Genomic DNA, 23,890 nt, shown 5'->3' with positions numbered 1-23,890 from the left:
AAGCTTTTATGTTTGTGAAAACTAAACAGTTTCTAATTGAATTAGTCAGTGAAGACTGGCAAAAAGTAGTAATCTGCATACAAAGTCTATCTGACATAAAGATTTAACCCACAGAGGGGATGCTCCATCTCTGATGACCTGTTTAATAATTTAACATGGCGCATTTCATAAAAAATCTTCTCCACTCCACCCCTCATCAAGGCTTTGAGCAGATGCTACAATAGAATCATAAATTCTGATTGACTGACCACTATACATATAAAGCAACAGGATTGTGTGACAAACAAATTCAGAATGCTTAAAAAAATTGGAAAGAGAAAGCAATAACAAACAGCTGTCAAAAGAGCTGAATTATTTAACTTAAATGTATATAAAGATGGTTCACCTTGAACTATCAGCAGTGGTGATGGTTCATGATTGAATTGGACCCACCCTATACCACAAGACATTTAGGCTGATTGAAACATTCCACAGCCTCCCAGTGTGTTTACTGTGATTTCTGTTACAGCTTCCAGCCTATCTAGTCATACTCTGCATTCACATCCTGAGGTGCCCCACCGACAGATATTGAAAACCCCCCTAAATTTCTTAATTTTTGCAAACGATTAAATGTTGGATGTTTTCCTCTTCTAATTCCGAAGTAGTCCGATAGCCATGTTGTTAACATTCTCTCTGCCTCTCATCCACAAGTCCGTCCATCTCCTTTAAGATCTTTTTTTGCCTCTTCTCAAACTTAATTATTTTTGTTGATTGATGCAGATTATGTGCCAAATTGGAATGTACTTGAGGGATCAGAGCTAAAAATGATAATAGGTTTTTAGTGATTAAATCCACCAGCAAAATGTTCCCAGTTTGTGAGAAAAGCAGGGGGGAGTGTCGCCATGCATAAAATGGAATATAAATTCAGAGAGGTCACTTTAAAACTAGATCTGGCCTTTCATTTTTATTCATTCTTGGGTTGTGGGTGTCACTGGCACAGCCAGCATTTATTTTCCATCTCTTTTAACTGCCCTTGAGAAAGTGCTGGTGAGCTGCCTTCTTGAATCTCTGTAGTCCTTGTGGTACAGGTGCTCCCACAGTGCTGGGAGGTAGAGATTTCCAGGATTTGGAACCAGCAATGTTGAAGGAATGGAATTATGCTTCCATGTTGGGATGGTGTGTATACAAGGGAATGGTGTCTGAGGAAGGATTAATACCCATGGGTGTTTCCTCTTTTACAAAGAGAGGTCTGAGAGGACAGAAATGATTGAGGTAAGCTTTTCTGCCGTGTATAGGATTTAAGCACAAGGAGATCATATTTACAAATTAAAGACAACAAAATAGAAAAGGAAATGCAAAAGGAGCTTTTTTACTAAAAGGGTCTCCTTAATTAAGAAAGGGTATAATTGCATTAGAAGAGGTTCAGAGAACATTCACTCGATTGATTCCTGGGATGAAGAATTATCTTATGAGGAAAGGTTGAGCAGGTTAAGCCTATCCCCATTGGAGTTTAGAATGATGAGGGATGATCTTACTGAAACACATAAGATCCTGAGGAGCTTGATGAGGTGGATGCTGAGAGGATGTTTCCCCTTGTGGGGGAGAATAGAATTAGAGGGCACGGTTTAAAAATTAGGGGTCTCCCATTTAAGAAGGAGATGAGGAGAAATATTTTCTCAGAGGGTTGTTAATCTGTGAAATTTTCTTCCCCAGAGAGCAGTGGAGGCTGGGTCATTGAAGATATTCAAGGCCGAGTTAGATTTTTGATTGACAAGGGACTCAAAGGTTATGGGGGCAGACAGGAAAATGGAGTTGAGGCCACAGCCATGACCTTATCAAATGGCAGAGCAGTCTCAAGGGGCTGAATGGCCTAGTCCTGCTCCTAGTTCTTGTGTGCATTACCAGCATTCACCTTGGTTCAAGAAAGCGAATGGGTTTCAAGAAGAGAAGAGATACAGGTTCTTGTCAACCAATGGGATTCAGATTTATTCAAAATGTACCAAGGAATATTGTGGACAAGTAGGCTAGATGGGCCAAAGGTCTTCTCCCACCCGAAACCATTAACACCTTATGCATACCATGTTCAAATAGTTAAAACAGTGTCTACCCTTTAGATATTGTGTTTTAAAGAACAGTTCCTAATGAGAACATACTACTTGCTTTGAGGATCTACACTGTCACCAGTGCTGATTTGATCAGACATGTCACACAACTTCAAAAGGAATAACTAAATCTGCTCTCGCTCTTTGATGAACCTTCAAACATTGTAGGTGAAACCTCCAAAAACAAAAGTGGACACAGATGTGTACACATCTGTGAAGAGCAGGAAACCTCCTCTTTTATCAGCTACCTGTTCCAATGCTGTATAATATTTACCAAAGCTATCTACCCAGCACCAAGTGATGTTTAAACGCAATGTCCTACTTGCTGTAGAATTGTAATGCCGCTTTCATGCCAATGTGAAGTAGCTCAGTGTGCACCTCAGTAGTAAATCTCGGGTCACTAGTGAGTGCACTGAAGCAAAAGGCACCAGATCACCTCTGGGAGGTAGTCTCAAAATTAGCAGCAGGAGATTAACTCTGACCCACAAAGCTGGAATGTACTGTCTGAAAGAATGGTGGAAGCAGATTCAACAGTAAATCTCAAAAGAGAATTGAGTAAATATCAGAAGGGGAAACATTTTGCAGGGAAAAGAGCAGGGAAATGGAACTAATTGGATTGTTCTACCAACGAGCAAGTGCAGGCACAATGGGCTGAATGGCCACCTTGTGTGGTGCATGATTTTAAAGGTGGTTTTAAAACTGTGCAGGTTGTGTCTCAAAACTTTTGAGAATTTTATGAGAAGTATTCTTGAGTTGCAATGTTAGGAGAAAATGGCTGTCGTTGGAACATTCTCATTGCATGAAAAGTGATCTTGCCTGGAAGAATCCAAGTAGTGCAGTGCTCCTGTATCACAGAGCACCATTGCAGTCACACTGTGATGGTTGGACAATATAACTCAGAAATGCCTCCCAAGGCCAGTCTGCAAGTACCAATTTGTGACTTCTCGCAGAGTGTACTTACATAGGTTGGATTTTTCTTAGGCCCATTCTAATGCTTTTCATTTGCTTCAAGAATGCAGTGTGCCTTGTCAATGACCTGTGCTCCTTGTCAACAGCCTGTGCTCTGAATGTCCAGGGTTGCTAGCTCTGGCTGAAGGTATTCCTGGAGGCTTCATCACATGTCCTGTCTGCACACTCCCTCCATTGGCCGCCCAATACGTCCATCCTCATGGCACACTGTAGTCGCACAGCCAATTGGAATGTGAAAAGACTCTGCATTGTCTGATTGGATGATGCTTGTCATGTCAAATGCCCTTTTTTCCCATCTTCCATGTTTTAAAATAAAGTGTCCAAGGAAATTGAAAAAAATACATTTTTTTTAATGCCCCTGTAGTTTTGCACCAGGATTCCTTGTGGCCATGCCTTGAAAAATTAATCATCAATTCTTGGAGACTCCAGGTCATCCTGCAGGGTTGACAAACCTAGCTGAAAGTATTGCTCGAGTTGTATGACGGTCAGCAATTGGAGCCCACACCATTGCCATGTGCTTCTATTAGGGGGAGATGGTGGTGTAGCGGTATGTCACCAGACTAGTAATCCTGAGGCCCAGGCTAGTGCTCTGGGGACACGTGTTCAACTCACACCAAAGCAGCTGGTGGAATTTAAATCCAATTAATAAATCTGGAATATAAAGTTAGTCTTGGTAATGGTGACAGTGAAACTATCATCGATAGTCGTAAAAATCCATCTGGTTCACTAATATCCTGTGAGGAAGGAAATCTGCCATCCTTACCTGGTCTTGTCTACATGTGACTTCAGACCCGCAGCCATGTGGTTGACTTTTAGCTGCCCTCTGAAATGGCCTAGCAAGCCACTCAGTTCAAGGGCAATTAGGGATGGGCAACAAATGCTGGCCTTGCCAGCAACACCCACATCCCATGAAAGAATTTTCAAAATCCGCAAGGATTCCCATTGTGAATTGCATTGCGGAACAGTGTATGGGGCATAAGCCCCACACTTGCTTTTCCATCCCTTGGGCTGCTCAGTAAGACTGAGGTGAGCCCGATGATCACTTGCGATCATATGAACAGCTTTATTTTCACAGTGGAATTGAAACGTGTAGCTGGCTGGAGTCAACACCATGCAGTTGAGCTCATGGGGCGGTACCAAATTGAAATGGTTCAGATTTGGCTGCAGTTCAAAGGAAAGTCATTCCATTATCCATAAAGTACATGCAATGGCCATTACCCAATGTGCAGCTCCTAATCATACAATTACATTTTATTTATATTAAACCGCTCAACAGGCTTTCTGTTTTTAGATGCATTGTTATCTTTCACTTTAGCTGGTATTTAAAACATTCATTACAACTGTAATTATTGGACCCCACCTAATCTAGTGCCATTCTTTTCAAATTCTGAGTAACATTAATAAATTGTATTGCATACTTACTGTTATTAAATTAAACAGTCTTCCTAATGGACTGGTGAATCATGGAGTGAACATTTCTTTCGCATCCATTAAGAAGAAATGGATGGATGCATTAGCTCACGAAAGCAACTAATTCAGTTATTGGCTTTCATCTTGATGACCCAGGAGCTAATTCAGTCAGTAAGCAGAAGACAGGATTCCTGATTCAGACTGAGCATTAAACCACAATATAGGGGCTACCTGCACATCTGACATAACATGGGCTTCTGGTCATAGAATTTCAAAAGGTTATTGAAGAGCAGGTGATTCCTGAAGTATTTGAGAGCGGGATGAACACTATCGTCACACAAGCAAAATATTGCAGATGCTGGAAATCTGAAATAAAAACAGAAAGTGATGGAAACAATCAGCAAGTCAGGATATGTCACCAAGGTTGCAAAGAGCCTGGCTCAGCCTCAGAGAGTTGCCAAGGAGAGGGATGGAATTGGTGGCATGAGGGGCCTAACCAGAGTTTATAAAGGTTCACCATAACCTTCTTGCTTTTTACACAACGCCTCTATTTATGAAACCCATGATCCCATATGCTTTGCTATCCAGTCTCTCAGTATGTCCTACCACCTTCAAAGAACGATGCACATGCACCATCAGGTCCTGCTGCTCCTGCATACTCTAGAATTGTGCCATTAAGTCTATATTGCTTCCACTCTACCTATCCCTTCTTCTAGCCTATGTCAAGTTGAGGGTAATTTGTATCATCTTTACTGTTTGTTAATTCAGGTTTATTATCATCAGCACATTTTGAAATTCTACCCTGCACATCGTGATTCAAATCATTTGTATATAGCAAAAAAGCAATTATCCCAACATTGACCCTTGGGAATTCCACTGTCTACCATTCTCCAGTGTGAAAGATAACCATTTACCACGATTTGCTGTTTTCTGTCCTTAAGCCAATTTTTCATCCAATTGGACCCTCCTATGTCATGAGCCTCAATTTTGTTAACCGGTTTTTTATCTGGTATTTTGTCAAACAACTTTCTTAAAATCCATATAGACCACATCCACGCATTCCCATCATCAACCTTCTCTGTTACTTCATCAAAAAATTCAATTAGATCAGTTAAGCATGACCTGCCTTTTATAAATCCAGGCTGGCTCTCCTTGATTGGCTCAAACTCCTCCAAGTGCCCATTGATTTTTTTCCCTGATTATTGTTCTAAATCTTCATCCACTATTGACTTGAAACTAACTGGCCTGTAGTTGCTCGGGCTATCCTTACATCCTTTTTCTTATAATGGGTGTAACATTTGCCACTCCCCAATCTTCTGGCACCTCCACGGTATCTAGGGAAGATTGCTCGATAATAACTTGCACAAATAATAGAATCAACAAATCATAGAATCTTATAGCATTGAAGGAGGCCAGTCAGCCTAACTCTTTGCTAATCCTTGTGCTAAATCTTTGGAAAGAGCTATCCAATTAAGTCCCACATGGTCTCAATGTGCTGCTGCACGGAGACAGCTTTGTGAATCACACATTTAACCCTGTATCATAGAACCTGGAATTACCCGGTGGGTTAATCCATTTCCTGATGTGGAAATTGAGCCATAAGTTCGGTGAGGTCTCCAGTCCTATTCCCAGTCCATGCTGCAATTGGCCTCTGAATCCCTGGGCTAAGGAGGGCGGAAGATCTGGGAGGGTTTCACTGCCTGATGGCCAACCAGTGACCTCAGCCAAAAAGCATGCTTCTCTGGACATTGAGTGAGGCCAGGATTGGACTTGGCTGGGATATCCTCTGTGACCCAATAGTCTGCCAGCTCTGTCACATATGGGCTTGCACATGAAGGGTGGCACTTGGCTATGAGGTACTAGAGAGCTGCCAGCAGACTAGGGTCTGTAGACTGTACACCCAGCAAGTCAGAGCTTTCTTAAGGGGAGATGAGAAAAATGGCACAATGCCACATGAGGTAATTCAGCTGTTGATTAAATAGGAGGGTTTCTGCAGGAATTCATAACTCTCTTCCTAAACTTATTGGTCTCTGCAAATTGAAATCCTCTTTTAAAACCACATTTTGAACAAGCTTTTAGTCGCCCTCATTTTTTTGGCTCAACATCCACTTTTATCTGGTCGCTGTTCTGTGACGCGCCTTGCGATATTATTCTATGTTAAAGACACAATTTAAATGGAAATTAGAATTGTTGTTATACATGCAGAAGTTTGGCATAAACAGATACCTCTACATAATCATGCTTTTGATGGATACTTGTTTCATAATTTTCATTATTGAAAAGCTTTCAGTTAATTGAATTAAATGTTCTAATTCTGAATACCTTATTCATAGCATTTCTGTTTGCAGTCTCTCATTAAGGGTATATTTTTCGCTGTGTCAACAACATTTTAAAAGTAAATTAATTTTGGTTGTTTGGTAGTACAGAACTTGACTATTGCTGAAAAAAAACGGTTTGTTGAAACTTTTCATCTGGCACGCACCAGGACAATCACAAGATTCAGGGAAGCAACAACTTTATACTGTATGAGAAGAGAGTGCTGTTTGGTTGGCAAGTGGACTATGATTGGTAGAGATGTTGCCATGGAGAATGCTCCAGTTAATGGTGACTGACATATATTGCCAAATATTGTTTGAAATTTAAACCAGGCAGCTTGACTCTGATTGGTCAAGGCATTGCCCTGAGGAATGAGCCAGCGAATGGCTGTCACTTATTTTGTTTAGCTAAAAACAGGTGCAATGTGTGTACATGTTCTTTCTGTCTGTAAAGAACAGGGCCCTGTGTATTAATATGTAACTTCCAGTACACGCAGATGTGCCACACAGCGAACCCGACTGACAATTTTAAATTGGTTGTCAACAAAGTTTTTAGCACACTGAGGAATATTTAGCAAATGTTGTCAAATCGCAGAATCATATCTAATGTTGGACACTGCGTTTTGAGTTTTGCAAGCACTGCCTGGTTGGGTATGGCCTGTACCTTGCTAGTTGCGAACAGCAGCTGGGACTTGCTGTTTGATATGATCCGCCAGCCTTTGAGATGTATGGCCTACGTACCTAGCATCACACTGGCACTGAAATTCATATCCCACATTACTCATTTGTGTGATAGGCAGAACATTTTTTGTCTTGACGGCAGCATCCTGTTAGTGTCAAATACCACTTGTGTTGCTCCTGCATAGAACAGCATGAAACAGCTAGCTTCACCTGTTGCTCAAATTTTTGAGATACCTTGCCCTTCCAGGGTAATCTGAGGCAGACTGAGCACTTTTCAGGGCAGAAAGTGATGATGTTGGGCCTGTTCATGAGTTGTGTGGTATACAGCGTGAAATGACCTGATCAGGGTAGCCATTTTCCTGCAGGATGCCTTTGATGCCCCTATTTCAGCATCAAGCTTGCATGGTGAACAAATGGCTTGGGCCCTATTTACGAGGTTGCCAGTAAGGCCCATCGTATAGCATGTGGAACTGTAAAAATCCCAGTGTGTGTATTGACCAGTGAAGGTAGGCTTTTCCACTATGATCTACCACAAGCCTGGTAAGCTGGCTGTTTCACGCTGCTGCTGTGCAGGAGCAACACGAGCGGTATTCTCCACTAACAGGATGCTACCATCAAGTCAAAAAACTTTCTGCCTATCACACAAGCGAGTAATGTGGTGTATCAATTTCAGTGCCAGTGTGATGTTAGGTATGTAGGCCGTATGTCCCAAAGACTCACGGATCGTATCAAACAGCATATCCCTTCCTCTGTGTGTAACAGGCAGGGTACAGACTGTACCCAACCAGGCTGTGCTTGCAAAACTCAAAACACGGTGTCCAACATTAGATGTGATTCCGCAATTGGACAACATTTGCTAAATAATCCTCAATGTGCTAAAATTACGCTGACAAACAATTTAAGATTGTCAGTTGGGCTCACAGTGTGGCACATTTGCGTGTACTGGAAGCTACATACATTAATACACAGGGCCCTGTTCTTTGTAGACAGAAAGAACATGTACACACATTGCGCCTGTTTCAGCTAAACAAAGTAAGTGATAGACATTGGCTGGTTCATTCCTCAGGGCAATGCCTTGACCAATTAGAGTCAAGTTGCCTGGTTTAAATTTCAAACAATGTTTGGTAGTTAACTGTCAGTCACCATTAACTGGTGCATTCTCCATGGTAACACCTCTACCAATCAGAGTCCAATTGCCAACGACTCTTCCCCTGACATTGGTATTCTTGTGATTGTCCTGATAATTGCAAGACGAAAAGCTTTGACAAAATATCTTTTCTCAGTAATACTAAATTAATTTATAGGTTTTATCTCCTTGCCATTCCAATTTTGCCTAAATATAATGAATTGATTTTCATACTCACTTTTAAAATAAAATCTGACGGTCAGTTTTTGCCCTGGGTTGCAGTATATTGATCCATCATTATCAGGGTGCAGATTTGTATCCGTGCAGGCACATACACATAGACAGGAAGATGTCTATTTTCAGTGCAGGTCACAGATGATTGGAAGCACCCTGGGCTGATGTTGTGTATAAGCAAATTTTCCTATTTGCATCATTAAACTCTAAATTAAATTTATTTCTTGCAGTAAAATAATTTATTTCTTGCAGTAAAATTTGTTACTTTATACAGTCAATTAACAGGCATCAACTTCCAAATCAGATGTACGAATATGAGTTACTGCTTTTTAAACATAAATATATGCCATATATATGCATGTGTATGTATGAATGTGTATGTACACATATGTGATATGCATGTCTTTGAGTGACTCTGTGTGCATTAGCTGTGGGAACAATATACTAGTTAATAATAGATTAGGCCAGGGCCACCTAAACTGTAGGTCGGGACCCCATGTGGAGTTGTGTGATGAGATTTTGGGAGCACGAGGGAGAGAATGGGGGTGAAGGAGGGAGAAAATGGGGGTGAAGGAGGGAGAAAATGGGGGTGAAGGAGGGAGAAAATGGGGGTGAAGGAGGGAGAAAATGGGGGTGAAGGAGGGAGAAAATGGGGGTGAAGGAGGGAGAGAATGGGGGTGAAGGAGGGAGAGATGGGGGTGAAGGAGGGAGAGATGGGGGTGAAGGAGGGAGAGATGGGGGTGAAGGAGGGAGAGATGGGGGTGAAGGAGGGAGAGATGGGGGTGAAGGAGGGAGAGATGGGGGTGAAGGAGGGAGAGATGGGGGTGAAGGAGGTGGGGGGAGGCGGGGGTGAAGGTCGGGGGAGGTGGAGGTGAAGGAGAGGGAGATGGGGCTGAAGAGGGGGGAGAAGGGGATGAAGGAGTGGGAAATGGGTGAAGGGGGGGAGATGGGGTGAAGCGGGGAAATGGGGGGGTGAAGGAGGGGAAGATGTGGGGTGAAGCAGGTAGATGGGTATGAAGGGGGGAAATGGGGGTGGAGGGGGGAGATGGGGGGTAATATGCAGCATATTCAACCCCTCCACCCGCTCAATAACTGAAGCCTCCCATCGTTGACCCCCTGCCTCCCTGCCCTAACTGCCTCCCTACCTTGCACAACAACTCTTGCTCTCTGCAAATTGCCATCCCAGGATCACACAAAGTCTGAGACATTAAAATGGGGTCACACTGGGAAAAAGTTTGGGAAGCACTGGATTAAGTCAAACACTTTTGCCTTTTATTTTCGAAGTTTTATTCTGTTTGAGAGCAGTTCCTGCAAAACCAAAAGAGATCATTTAAAAATATTAAAATTACAACATATTCATATTAGCCAGGACTTGCATTCATATACTACCTCACCACACCCTGCACAGTGACTGAAGCATGCCCCTACATATAACCTCATGTCTGTAATAAGCCACTATGATTCACCATGCCCTGACAATGGGGTCTGCATTAACATTTGCCTTCTCTCTGCCAAAGGGCTTCCTGGTAATGCAAACACTCACATCAGCTCATTTGTTGTTGCTACAGTGACATATGGAAACCAGAAGCTGAAATTAATGTTTTTTAATTTTCTGAGCAGCAGGAAGAACTGAGAACTACCTATGTGATTATTAATTTTGGCCTGCTGTTTCCAACATCTGATGGATGAGTTTTGAGTGCATGTGATTACTTTAAGTAGGTGTTAATGTGAGCTCTTATGGATCGCGACTGAATTAGCTGACTAATTTAAGCACTTCTGAAGCATCAAGAGCGGTGGAGTTGTATATTTTAATAGTGGTTCAGTTTCCTAGTACCTGGCTGTAGTAATAAAAAAGAAGAAAAATAGGGAAAAAGCTTAATCAATTGGAAATATGGCTGAAGATTAATTCACTCTATTACTGCCAGTGTGTGTATGACATAGGCCAGGGCGGCAGTGAAATTTGTAATAATTCACTGAAGCACAGTAACCATTATTGTCAGCAGGTTATGTTTGGGATTGTGATTACATGTCCATTTGGAACAAAAGGTTGACGTAGCATTAAAAAGAAATTGCGGATAACTTTGAACCTCGTTACTCTGCTGTATAAATGGTGAAAGGCTGCACACTCCCTGTAAAGTTCAGTAACTGGGACTGTAATGAGGAAATGTCCATTTGCTGCAGGCAGGAGCAATACCAAAATATACACTCAATGTTGCCACTGCAGTGGGAGCCTTTTGGTACCCAGGCTCTAGGCATACTGTTTAAAGAGATTTGTTGGTACCCAGGCTCTAGGCATACTGTTTAAAGAGATTTGTTGGTACCCAGGCTCTAGGCATACTGTTTAAAGAGATTTGTTGGTACCCAGGCTCTAGGCATACTGTTTAAAGAGATTTGTTGGTACCCAGGCTCTAGGCATACTGTTTAAAGAGATTTGTTGGTACCCAGGCTCTAGGCATACTGTTTAAAGAGATTTGTTGGTACCCAGGCTCTAGGCATACGGTTTAAAGAGATTTGTTGGTACTCAGGCTCTAGGCATATGGTTTAAAGAGATTTGTTGGTACCCAGGCTCTAGGCATACTGTTTAAAGAGATTTGTTGGTACCCAGACTCTAGGCATACTGTTTAAAGAGATTTGTTGGTACCCAGGCTCTAGGCATACTGTTTAAAGAGTTTTGTTGGTACCCAGGCTCTAGGCATACTGTTTAAAGAGATTTGTTGGTACCCAGGCTCTAGGCATACTGTTTAAAGAGATTTGTTGGTACCCAGGCTCTAGGCATACTGCTTAAAGAGATTTGTTGGTACCCAGGCTCTAGGCATACGGTTTAAAGAGATTTGTTGGTACCCAGGCTCTAGGCATACTGTTTAAAGAGATTTGTTGGTACCCTGGCTCTAGGCATACTGTTTAAAGAGATTTGTTGGTACCCAGGCTCTAGGCATACTGTTTAAAGAGATTTGTTGGTACCCAGGCTCTAGGCATACTGTTTAAAGAGATTTGTTGGTACCCAGGCTCTAGGCATACTGTTTAAAGAGATTTGTTGGTACCCAGGCTCTAGGCATACTGTTTAAAGAGAGTTGTTGGTACCCAGGCTCTAGGCATACTGTTTAAAGAGAGTTGTTGGTACCCAGGCTCTAGGCATACTGTTTAAAGAGATTTGTTGGTACCCAGGCTCTAGGCATACTGTTTAAAGAGATTTGTTGGTACCCAGGCTCTAGGCATACTGTTTAAAGAGATTTGTTGGTACCCAGGCTCTAGGCATACTGTTTAAAGAGAGTTGTTGGTACCCAGGCTCTAGGCATACTGTTTAAAGAGATTTGTTGGTACCCAGGCTCTAGGCATACTGTTTAAAGAGATTTGTTGGTACCCAGGCTCTAGGCATACTGTTTAAAGAGATTTGTTGGTACCCAGGCTCTAGGCATACTGTTTAAAGAGATTTGTTGGTACCCAGGCTCTAGGCATACTGTTTAAAGAGATTTGTTGGTACCCAGGCTCTAGGCATACTGTTTAAAGAGATTTGTTGGTACCTAGGCTCTAGGCATACTGTTTAAAGAGATTTGTTGGTACCCAGGCTCTAGGCGTACTGTTTAAAGAGATTTGTTGGTACCCAGGCTCTAGGCGTACTGTTTAAAGAGATTTGTTGGTACCCAGGCTCTAGGCGTACTGTTTAAAGAGAGTTGTTGGTACCCAGGCTCTAGGCGTACTGTTTAAAGAGATTTGTTGGTACCCAGGCTCTAGGCGTACTGTTTAAAGAGATTTGTTGGTACCCAGGCTCTAGGCACACTGTTTAAAGAGATTTGTTGGTACCCAGGCTCTAGGCATACTGTTTAAAGAGAGTTGTTGGTACCCAGGCTCTAGGCATACTGTTTAAAGAGATTTGTTGGTACCCAGGCTCTAGGCATACTGTTTAAAGAGATTTGTTGGTACCCAGGCTCTAGGCATACTGTTTAAAGAGATTTGTTGGTACCCAGGCTCTAGGCATACTGTTTAAAGAGATTTGTTGGTACCCAGGCTCTAGGCATACTGTTTAAAGAGATTTGTTGGTACCCAGGCTCTAGGCATACTGTTTAAAGAGATTTGTTGGTACCCAGGCTCTAGGCATACTGTTTAAAGAGAGTTGTTGGTACCCAGGCTCTAGGCATACTGTTTAAAGAGAGTTGTTGGTACCCAGGCTCTAGGCATACTGTTTAAAGAGATTTGTTGGTACCCAGGCTCTAGACATACTGTTTAAAGAGAGTTGTTGGTACCCAGGCTCTAGGCATACTGTTTAAAGAGATTTGTTGGTACCCAGGCTCTAGGCATACTGTTTAAAGAGATTTGTTGGTACCCAGGCTCTAGGCATACTGTTTAAAGAGAGTTGTTGGTACCCAGGCTCTAGACATACTGTTTATAGAGATTTGGGCCTTCAACAGCTTGTTTGCAAAAATGAACTGGTGATGTTTGATGTGGTGTTTATAGTGCAGCTTCTCATCTGAGAATGGTAACTGCAGTTTGGGTTCCAGCCAGGCAGTAAGTACTCTGTTTACACTGTCTGGCTGGAATGCCAAATACCCTGCCCGAGAGAGAACTCTGTGCATGCTTGGTCGCACACCACGCAAAGCAGGAAATACATAGGGCGCTAAGGACAATCGCTAGGCAGGAGGAAGAGAGGCTAGGGGTGGGGAGGGGGGATGATATCCGCTGGGACCATGAACACTTTGTAAACTATCTTTAACCCACACTTTGCAAGCGCTGTGACCAGCTAATTCTCCCGGGAGGTTGATCATGGTAGGTCAGGTGAGGTACTGTCTGGTCAGGGCGTGACCGTGTGGTGTGCAATGTATTATCCTGCTGCCAAGGTAGAGCTTTCTTCTGTTCAATGGCCGCAAAGCTTCCCTGTTAAATAAACAGAGCAGCAGAACAGTCGAGAACTTACTGTGGTCTGGTGCAGGAGTCGTGCAGGGTGGGCTCATTCAGAGTTTAATTCCCGTTCAGACTGCAAATCTAAAGCCATGTCTGGAATACTTTCCAGGCTAATCGTAATTGCTAAGGAAATGGAAGCTGTCAGTGGATAATTAGAATATCCTCTCTACAGGGCGACTTCTGAAGATATCACAAAGAGCATGTTGTAAATAAATACTTTATAATCGGAGAGACAGCCACAAACCTCATGGAGAAGTGTTGTGGCCTTGTTAAGGAAGGGGAGGGATTCACTTTCATTCTGAATGGTCCATATTGTGCACATAATTGTCCTATATTTCTTACTAGTACTAAACGATGATTCATATTACACAACACTAGTTCATTCCGAAAGGCATCTCATGTCAAGTTTTATCATGTAAAGATTCTCACTATATTAATTCTAACAATGCCAGTTATATATCATTGAGTTATACTGAGGTAATAGTCTTCCTCTTCCTGCTCTCCATCGCAGAGCCAAGCAATGAGGATAGTGCGAACTATAGGGCAAGCCTTTGAGGTGTGCCACAAGCTGAGTCTCCTACACACTGAGCAAAATGCGGGTGGAGAGGAGGACCAAGAAAGTGAAGAGAGTGCTGAAAACAGCAACGTCCCAGGTATGACATTTTAATTCTGTTCAGCAACACATTTTGTAAGGGGGCAATGATCTTTTTAATCTTACTGTCAGAGAAACAACTAACAGACCCCTAGGCTATAGGTAACCATAGTAACCCACATTCCAATTCAAGCGAGACTGGGTGTCCAAAGAAGAACTTTAGCAAACATATAAGTTTTATTTCAAATGGAAAATATCAATTTTCTTATTTAAACATCCCACTGCTGAGCTGCTGGTGTTTTATTTTATTTCCTTGCATAACTTTAATGGTCCCACTGGTTTATCGGTCTCCAGGAGCAGATCTAAAGCCATTGTCTTCAACCCCAGTCACAACCTTCATATCCTTACCAGAGAATCCATCTTCTCATGGCCACTGTCCCCAGCTGGTTCAGCCTCATCTCCCTGTTGGAGCTTGGGCAGACTATCCGACCTCGCATCCCCTTCCATCATAAGCACTGCTAACTTCCAGCTCTGGATTGTTGTCCATTTACCTCAGGCCACCTGCTGTCCAAACAGTTAGTCTTACATTTGTGATCTTCAGGCTTTACTCCTGTGTCCTCTTGACCAGCCTCCCATCCTCCATTCTTCATAAACACCAGCTGATCTAAAACTCATACCATGTGCCATTCCATGTTTTGTTCACACATCGGGCAGAATCCTGCCATGCCCTATGGACAGCTTTGCTTCCCCACCCCAACCTGCCATGTCCCCTTCCCCACCCCCACCCCCACCCCAACCCGCCATGTCCCCTTCCCCACCCCCACCCCAACCCACCATGTCCCCTTCCCCACCCCAATCCGCCATGTCCCCTTCCCCACCCCAACCCGCCATGTCCCCTTCCCCACCCCAACCCGCCATGTCCCCTTCCCCACCCCCACCCCAACCCATCATGTCCCCTTCCCCACCCCAACCCGCCGTCCTCTTCCCCACCCCAACCCGCCATGTCCCCTTCCCCACCCCAACCCGCCATGTCCCCTTCCCCACCCCCACCCCAACCCACCATGTCCCCTTCCCCACCCCGTCCCCTTCCCCACCCCAACCCGCCATGTCCCCTTCCCCACCCCAACCTGCCATGTCCCCTTCCCCACCCCCACCCCAACCCGCCATGTCCTCTTCCCCACCCCAACCCGCCATGTCCTCTTCCCCACCCCAACCCGCCATGTCCTCTTCCCCACCCCAACCCGCCATGTCCCCTTCCCCAGCCCAACCCGCCATGTCCCCTTCCTCACCCCAACCCGCCATGTCCCCTTCCTCACCCCAGTCCAAAATGTCCCCTTCCCGATCCCAACCCGCCATGTCCCCTTCCTCACCCCAGTCCAAAATGTCCCCTTCCCGATCCCAACCCGCCATGTCCCCTTCCCCACCCCAACCCGCCATGTCCCCTTCCTCACCACAGTCCAAAATGTCCCCTTCCCGATCCCAACCCACCATGTCCCCTTCCCCAACCCAACCCAACCCACCATGTCCCCTTCCCCAACCCAACCCGCCATGTCCCCACCCCAACCCGCCATGTCCTCTTCCCCACCCCAGCCCAACCCGCCATGTCCTCTTCCCCACCCCAGCCCAGCCCGCCATGTCCCCTTCCTCACCCCAACCCAGCCCGCCATGTCCTCTTCCCCACCCCAGCCCAACCCGCCATGTCCTCTTCCCCACCCCAGCCCAACCCGCCATGTCCTCTTCCCCACCCCAGCCCAGCCCGCCATGTCCCCTTCCCCACTCCAGCCCAGCCCGCCATGTCCCCTTCCCCACCCCAGCCCGTCATGTCCTCCTTTTCTGGCTCTGCCGAGAACCACCACCACCCCACTCCCTCCCCAACACCCCCCCCACCCCACCCCCCACACTTTCCTGTCATCCAACTTCTGGCTCTTCATCGTCACGTATTGGTTGCAGTTCCAGCAGTGGCCACTACTCCCAGTGGTATTGCTGGGACCAGAGAGCTGCCAGCCAATCAGATTTGAAGCAGGACTTCCTCCCCAGATATAGGGCAGAAGGCCTGTCTTAAGCCAGTTAACACTCCACCGAGCTGCGGGTCAGCCTGCCAGAGTGGGTCGGGTTTCACGGAGACTTTATCAGTGATGGGGAAGTAAACCCCGCCACCCATGAAATCCTGCCCATCATCCCAATCCTCCCTGACTTGCATTGGTTCTGGACACCATTGCCTCAGAGGTAAAATTTTCGCCCTTGTGTTTAATCCGTCCATTGTTTCACCTCTCTATCCCCTTGTGTCTGTAATCTGCACCATTCCTTTACTGGATCTGATATTCACCCTCTCTCTTCACTCTCGCTTTGCCTGTCATGTCTTCAGCTGCCTTGGACTCATGCTCTGTAATTCCTCCCTACATCTCCATCACCTCCTTTACCACCCGCTTTAAATCCCACCTTTTTTTTTAACCAAAGTTCATGGTTATTTCCTAACATCACCGTGGACTATTTCTCTTTGTTAAAGATGCTTTATAAATGCATGTTTCTCTTGTTTCCAAATGTTTCTTGCATTGAAAATTGTACAATGAGTGTTAGTTTAGGCTTGTAGAGTTAATGTACTGCGAGCTCCTATTGTAGATTGGATGTATTTAATTCGGCATTAGGATACTGTTGTCCTTACAATACCTTTGGAGTTTTTAACCTAGCTTTTGGGTTGAAAACTTCTTGTCGGACTGTGTTATCTGCCAGCATTTAAATCAAAACCAAATTTAACCCCAGGAGCAGATTAATAATTCTCCTCTCCGTTTCCTGGCCTCAGTCAGGCAGATTGAGAGCAGTGCTGGAGTGTAGGATGGTGCAGTCCTCGCCTCCCTTCACATACTGGGTTTCCCTATGCCTGGGACATGTGGCTGGCCAGCATAAAATTTAAACTAGAACTAAAATCTGAAGCATGTAGTCTCTTCAAAAAATTTAAATGGCTGACGTGCCACCTGGGATAGATTGTTTGCCCGCACCCCCACAACCCGTCTCTGATAAAACATCATCTAAAATTATAAACACTTCAAAATCCTACCCAACCTAAACCCATCTCATTTTAGCGTTTGAGTTTTCCCTCAGCATTTCTCATCGCTGTATATGTTCAAATAGGCTGAGTAATATTCCTTTCACTGAATGATTTAGGCAGTGTCAACAGTTCATAGTGTCCTAAGGCATGGGATTCAAGTTAAAAATGTGACCATGAACTGGGTTGCTAAATAGACTGGCTGAGCATACCCTCCGGCATTGCCAGCCTACAAGGAGGAAGCCCAGGAGCAGGTTACCAGAGAGAGTCACTTCTATTAGAAGTTGCTGCTCATTCATTAAGTAAAGGAATCTGTAGCCAGCTTTTCCAAAACATGGGTTTATTCGCAGAACTCAGAGAGCACAGACTCCTTTTTCCTTCTCCACATAGGTGTGAAATTGGTTCTTATATATACACTTAAGAATAATGCCCTAACCTTTCCCCAATTAGTAACACTTACAACCAGAGCATGTACTTAATTGTAACAGGATTCCAACATTAACAACTTCACTGTGTCTTTCGGGTCATTTCATCACAGCTTCCTGGTTCCCATTGATGGTGATAGGTAGGGGGGGGCTGCAGGGTGGAGCGGGGAGGCAATGGGGGGGAACAGGGGGGCAGTGCTGGGGCAATCCTCACACATAGAGATGAAGTCACTGGGTCCAATTGTGATATTTGGCCAACTAACAGGCAGCCAGGAAGTAACCACTATCTGGCCACCCTGACCATCAGCAAAGTAATTTACAAGCGGGGCACTTGCTGGGGATGGATGTCGAGATTCTTTTTGTGGGGTACAAAGGAACACTTAAAGGACATAACAAATAGGAGCAGGACTAGGACGTTCAACCCATTGAGCCTGCTCTGCCATTCAATAAGATCATCGCTGATCTGATTATGGCCTTAACTCCATTTTCCTGACTGCCCCCTTAATTCCCGACTCCCTAGTAGGTCAAAAATCTAACTCAGCCTTGAATATATTCAATGATCTAACCTCCACTGCTCCCTAAGGTAGAGAATTACAAAGACTAATGACCCTCTGAGAGAAGAAATTCCTCCTCATCTCTGTCTTAAATGGGAGACCCCTCGTTTTAAAATGGTGTCCCCTAATTATAGATTCCCCCTGGAGGGGAAACATTCCCTCAGGATCTTACCCTGTTAAGCTCCCTCAGAAACCTGCATGTTTCAATAAGTTCACTTCTCATTCTTCTAAACCCCAGTGAGTATAGGCCCAACCTGCTTAACCTTTCCTCATAAGCCAACCTCTTCATCCCAGGAACAAACCTAGTAAACCTCTGATCTTCCTCTTATCCAGGTATATCCCTCCTTAAATAAGGAGACCAAAACTATTTGCCTCAGTAGTCTCACCAACACCTTGTACAGTTGTAGCAAGTCTTCCCTACTTGTATACTCCCTCCTTGTAATAAAACAGGCTGGTACTGCAGGTGCCCAGCAGAAGACCCCTTTCAAATGTTGCCTGCCCCTTAATGGATTAATGGGTAGCAATGGTTACCGTTGCAATTTGGAGGCCTATACTGCTCCATTCACAGTAGGCAATACAAGTGATAACTGACCCCATCTTTGCTGCTTTGGTATTGTCTAACAATGTGTGGACCATTTTAAACAAAGGAATGCTAGGCTGCCTATCTTGTAGGAGCTGTATTCTTCAAATGATTTGAATCCTGCACACATCGCAAAGCCTGCCCATCACCCCCACAGGTTTTGGGAGTGGGGGAACCAGGGAGGGTCAGGAGTGGCATTAGACTGTTTCGGTCTAACTTTAGACCTAGGGAACTGGAGAAACAGCAAAAGTCCTGAGGTTTTATGGAGAAACAGGAATAGGAGGCTGCACATGCCCGTATCCAATGTCCTGACATTGTTATGTATGTGCTCAGCTTCTATGAAAAGCATGTGCTATGCAGCCAGGCTTTACTAGATGGTGGGTAAGAAGAAGCATCTTGTTCACAAGGGTGGAAAATATATTTGTGGTGGGAGTTAATTCCTGTGTACATGCACATTGCAGGATTGTACTTTCACCTTTTAACACAACAATTCAAACTGGCCTCTGGAAATCAAAAGACAATGCTATATATAGCCCTAAAATACTATTCTAAAAAAAGGCATTGTCTGTTTAAATGTCCATTTACACAATGCACACTTAAACAGTTGATTACTGCCCTAATTGTTACCTTTTCAGATGCTTATCTGTTTGTTCATCTGAACAGGACAGACTAATTCACTAACTGCTGGACACCAGCCATTGTAAATATCCTATTTCAGTTGCTATAAACTGAATTGTTACAGTTAATATAATTAATCTGAATAAAGTTATCCTACACCGCAGACTATTTGCACTCATAAAACACTGGCAGCATTTTCATGTTGTACAAATCAGGCATGGGGGGCTCCCTGATGACATCAGAAGTGAGTCAGCTCAATGGATTCTTGTGTTGATCACCATTATCATTGGACAGCTCAGCCAGGACTATTCACACTGTCCAGGAGGGCAGGGAATCCACCAGGGTGGCACTGATCAACAAAGGGCAGGGCTCAAAGTAACGGGCAGGGGTGGCAAAGACAGTGGACCAAGCAGCTTAGTTCATCAATGGAGCAATTTAAAGTGCACGCACAGCAGCAAGGAGTTATTCATGAAGCCGTATGGCTCAGAACTCTTCAATGAGTCAAGGGGGTATGAGTGCCAGGCATGTTTTCAGTTTCCGCTCACTCACGGTTACTGATCTCTTTAAATAGAGCGCAGAATGGCCTCCATGTACTGTACTGCACGTGATTGTGGGAAGTTTGAGGAAGTAGTGCTGATTGATGTGAAGATCACTTGACCCCCGCCCCTACCAATTTCAATAATTTGATTAGGCCCCCCACCCCCCCCCTGCTGTTTCTGGCAGGAGCATTGGCCACCTAAATCGAGGTCATCTGAAAACTAGAATGGGCCGGCCTTCTGCAGGAAGCTGCCTTTTTGTTTTGGTTCAATTTCTGTTCCACTGCCAGTTTGCAGCTAGCAAGAGGACATTGACTTCACTTGCGTAAATTGGTGGAAATAAAATCTGACCTACACCAGAAGGCAAGAGGCTGCCTGTGGGAATCTTCAGGCTCCTACTCCTGTCTGCAATATTGGGTAGGAATGAGGCTCCCTAAAAAGGGCCTTAAATCCCTCATTTACATCTGAGACACATCTGTTTTAGGGATTATGTGAGCAAATCCTGAAATAATCGCCTGACCCAATATTGGGTTGAAGGTCTTTCAGGCCTCCACTGGGAGTGAGACCTTAGTCCTCAGCATTGACCCTTGGTGCACCCATTATTCACTGATAGAATGGACACCGTGAGGTCCAGTTTCTACCCTATACTTCTACTTTAGTCAGGTCATCGCTTGTCTCGGAACACACTAATTTGGCTCTTTTTAAATGAATGCTATTCTTGCTAGATGTATGTTTAATTCTGTATCACCCTATGTCTCACATTGATTATTTATTTGTGTTGCTTTCTGGTCTGTAGCAGCTCAACTGCTTACTGACGCAGAGAAAGAGGCTTCGGAAGAGACTGATATAGACGCCATCGATCCGCCTCTACACGATGGTACAGAGGGTGATTTCAGCCGGGGTGTGACTGACTTAGATGCGGTACACAAAGAACAGGACCTTCACAAAGTCAAAAAGGTGATTTTAAAGCTGTCCTGTCAGCCACTCAGCTTTAGCCATGTGAGGGGTGACTCTATTGATGCCTGGGTCCATAGAAACCACGTTACTCTTGGGAGAGCATTCCTGGTGCTAATCCTTCTATAATGCATTTTGCTGCTATTTTGAAACAGCCTGCTTTCTGCTTCATTTCTACAGAACGACAAGCACATCTAATCCAGTTAGTTTGCAACATTTACAGAGCGGCGGATGCTTAGTTACAAAATAGAAACACTTGGGAGATCAGCAAAGACAACAGTAAACTCACAGGCAGGCAGGCTTTTCATGAACACTTCTTATGTGATGATAACTTTAATTGGCGTGTGTGTCTGTGTGTGTAGAGCAAGGGTATGTAGTGCTGCTATAGTGGAAAAGACAGCTCACTGTCAAGCCTGGAATTGTAAAATCTAGGCTGGACCACCTAGGCCTGACAAACTGCCCTCATGATAACCAATTAAAATGAACAGAAGCTGGTGCAGATTGGTAACACCAGCTGCATCCCCATCGCAGCATTTACTGAGTCATCTTACACTTCAGTCATAATTCCCTTATAATTGGAGGAAAGTTGAATGGGAATTCTAATAGAGGTGAAAATTCTCATTTTGAAGGGGTTTGAATAGTTTTCCACATTCAGCTGCACCTGCCCTGCTGCTCAATTATCATAGGATCCAGAAGGAGGCCATTTGATCTAATGTGCCTCTGCCGGCTCATTCAAAGAGTTACCCAGTTAGCCCCATTCACCTATTCTTTCTCTGTAGCCCTGCAAATATTTCCTGTCGTGGCCAGAAAGTGTTTCAGATTGTGTTTCAGTCTGCCCAGGTTGAGAAAGTGATATCGGAGCGCATTGCTCTGCGACTGAGGATAGATCAGAGACCTTCTCACTATAGAGAGTGAGATACTGAAACTTTGAGCGGCTAAAGTAGGCCCCGCTGCAGTGCAGTTACACAGCTTTCTCATAAGTGTGATCTTCCGAAACATGGCAATGGGTTTCAGAACATCCAGCTGACTAGCTAGAAAAGGAGCCATTTGTATCGACCATCTGCTAATACAGAACTGTCAGCTCAACTGTGATCATTTAGACACTTAAAAACAATGGACTGAAAACTTACGTGGAATATTAAAGAGCCAACACTCAATTGATTTGCCTGACTTAAAATTGCTGTCTCCCTTATTTTCTCAGGGGCTTTAAGAATGTGTACATGATTTCTGCACTTTGAAAGCCTCTCTCGCTATGATTGTAAATTGTGGAGTGGCAGTTCCAGATTCAATACATTTTCTTCTGTTGTGGTAGTTGGCCCTTAACTATAACAGATTAGGTGCAACACACTTGGACCTTTTAATGAAAGAGTGGGAATACAGAGAGATAAAAAGCCTCTGGGATAACCGCGATATTTGATGGTTTTAAATATTGCTCCGGGTGTTTTCTTTACTTTCATACAACAGTCGAAGTATTTGCTCTCTCCCACTGCAATTCGCCAAATGTCCATCACCTCCGTCAGACAGGGGATAAAATACTGCTGGTGGTAGAATGCCATTTATAACATGTGTGGGCTCCTGAGGCCGGCATAATCCCACTGCTTTGCCGCTAACTAATCCCCCCCCCACCCCCCTGAGTATCCATGAGGAATGGGATGGTGCTGCCCTGCAGGGATAATATAGAGAATGCACCTCAGCAGCTGATGATTTACATAACATAAAGAACCAAATGTTGCCTGAAGCACTGGTGATCTCCTGATAGTACTAACAGAACCTGGTTTATTGTCCAAAACTCAATATAAACTTAGTCAGATTTTGTCTAGTTGTGCTTCTATGAAACTCCTTGGGCTGCTTTACTTTAAACATTAAAGGTGCTATGCAAATGCAAGTTGCTATTGCTGTAAGTATGTAGCCTTCATTTTTCAAAAGGCCCTGGATACAGAAAACACTGGAGGTTGGCAAGTGCTGGTGTCCATTCGAGAAAAGGGAAAGGGATACGTCAGGGAATTACAAACTTCCTACTTTAATTTGATCTTGTTTGTCAGTAAATTTTGAGTGTGACCCTCACGAGCAGAGAGTGCGGGCTGGAGAATTCAGACCATCATGCTTTGGCCTATTTTCAACCAGTGCTTATGTCTAAGATGATTTGAGTAGTGTCTCAAGCAGTGATCCCTGTGAGGTTATGCGCTGAGTTGTCCTAGACTGTGGGGGCGCAAGGATATTTTGGAAGATGCATGTTCGGTCAGCCCCCCCGAGGCACTCCTGCTTCCGAAAACTTTTCCAGAGGCGGAAATCCAATTAAGGATGGTAATGAGCCACTTACCCTCAATTTTCCAGGTCGCAAGAGGTTTTCCCAACAGGGCATGGGCCACCTGCAGTGTCAGGAACCTGAAAATGGATCGGAGGTGGCTTCACTTGAGGGTTTAAATTTATTTGACCGGTCACAGTGGCAACTGCTTCTCTCCCACTGAAGGCACCTCCATGGCGTTGCTGCTGCTCCTGGTGCCGAGGCATTGTGCACACTGCATGGGCAGCTGGTGGCTCTGCTCCCTGGATGGACCTCCTGACCGTGGAATCCAGCTGATGTCCCTAATCGGCAGGGCTCCCAGAGGTGGTTCTTAACTGGCCACCTCCAGGAAGATTGCACCTGACAGCTCACCATGGCCACTCCTGGGTTCCCAGCCCAGAATTCATCCCGATATTGGGATCGCAATCCGCGCAGGAAAATTCAGCTCTATAATACAGGATGAGAGTGGTTAAGCACTTAGAAAAGCAGGGGTGATTTCAAAAACTGTCAATATGGACTTTTAAAGGGTGAGTCATGCTTTAACATGCTAACTGAAACCTTTAAGGAAATCCCAGAGAAGGGGAGCTTGGTT

The 23,890-nt window shown here is 44.5% G+C and overlaps 1 protein-coding gene across 5 annotated transcripts in view; it reads left to right on the top strand.

Annotated features, from left to right (window-relative positions):
- Positions 1–23,890, top strand: part of nos1apa (nitric oxide synthase 1 (neuronal) adaptor protein a) — a 410,966-nt gene that overhangs the window by 275,490 nt on the left and 111,586 nt on the right. For all 5 annotated transcript variants that reach the window (XM_078561751.1, XM_078561752.1, XM_078561753.1 and 2 more), the window contains 2 exons: positions 14,224–14,365; positions 20,860–21,017. In XM_078561751.1, the coding sequence (XP_078417877.1) occupies positions 14,224–14,365; positions 20,860–21,017 (300 nt within the window). The remainder of the gene's footprint in view (positions 1–14,223; positions 14,366–20,859; positions 21,018–23,890) is intronic.

The sequence above is a fragment of the Cetorhinus maximus genome, chromosome 17, assembly GCF_964194155.1.
Source record: "Cetorhinus maximus chromosome 17, sCetMax3.hap1.1, whole genome shotgun sequence".
Taxonomy (NCBI): domain Eukaryota; kingdom Metazoa; phylum Chordata; class Chondrichthyes; order Lamniformes; family Cetorhinidae; genus Cetorhinus; species Cetorhinus maximus.
This window is presented reverse-complemented; position numbering and strand designations above follow the sequence as displayed.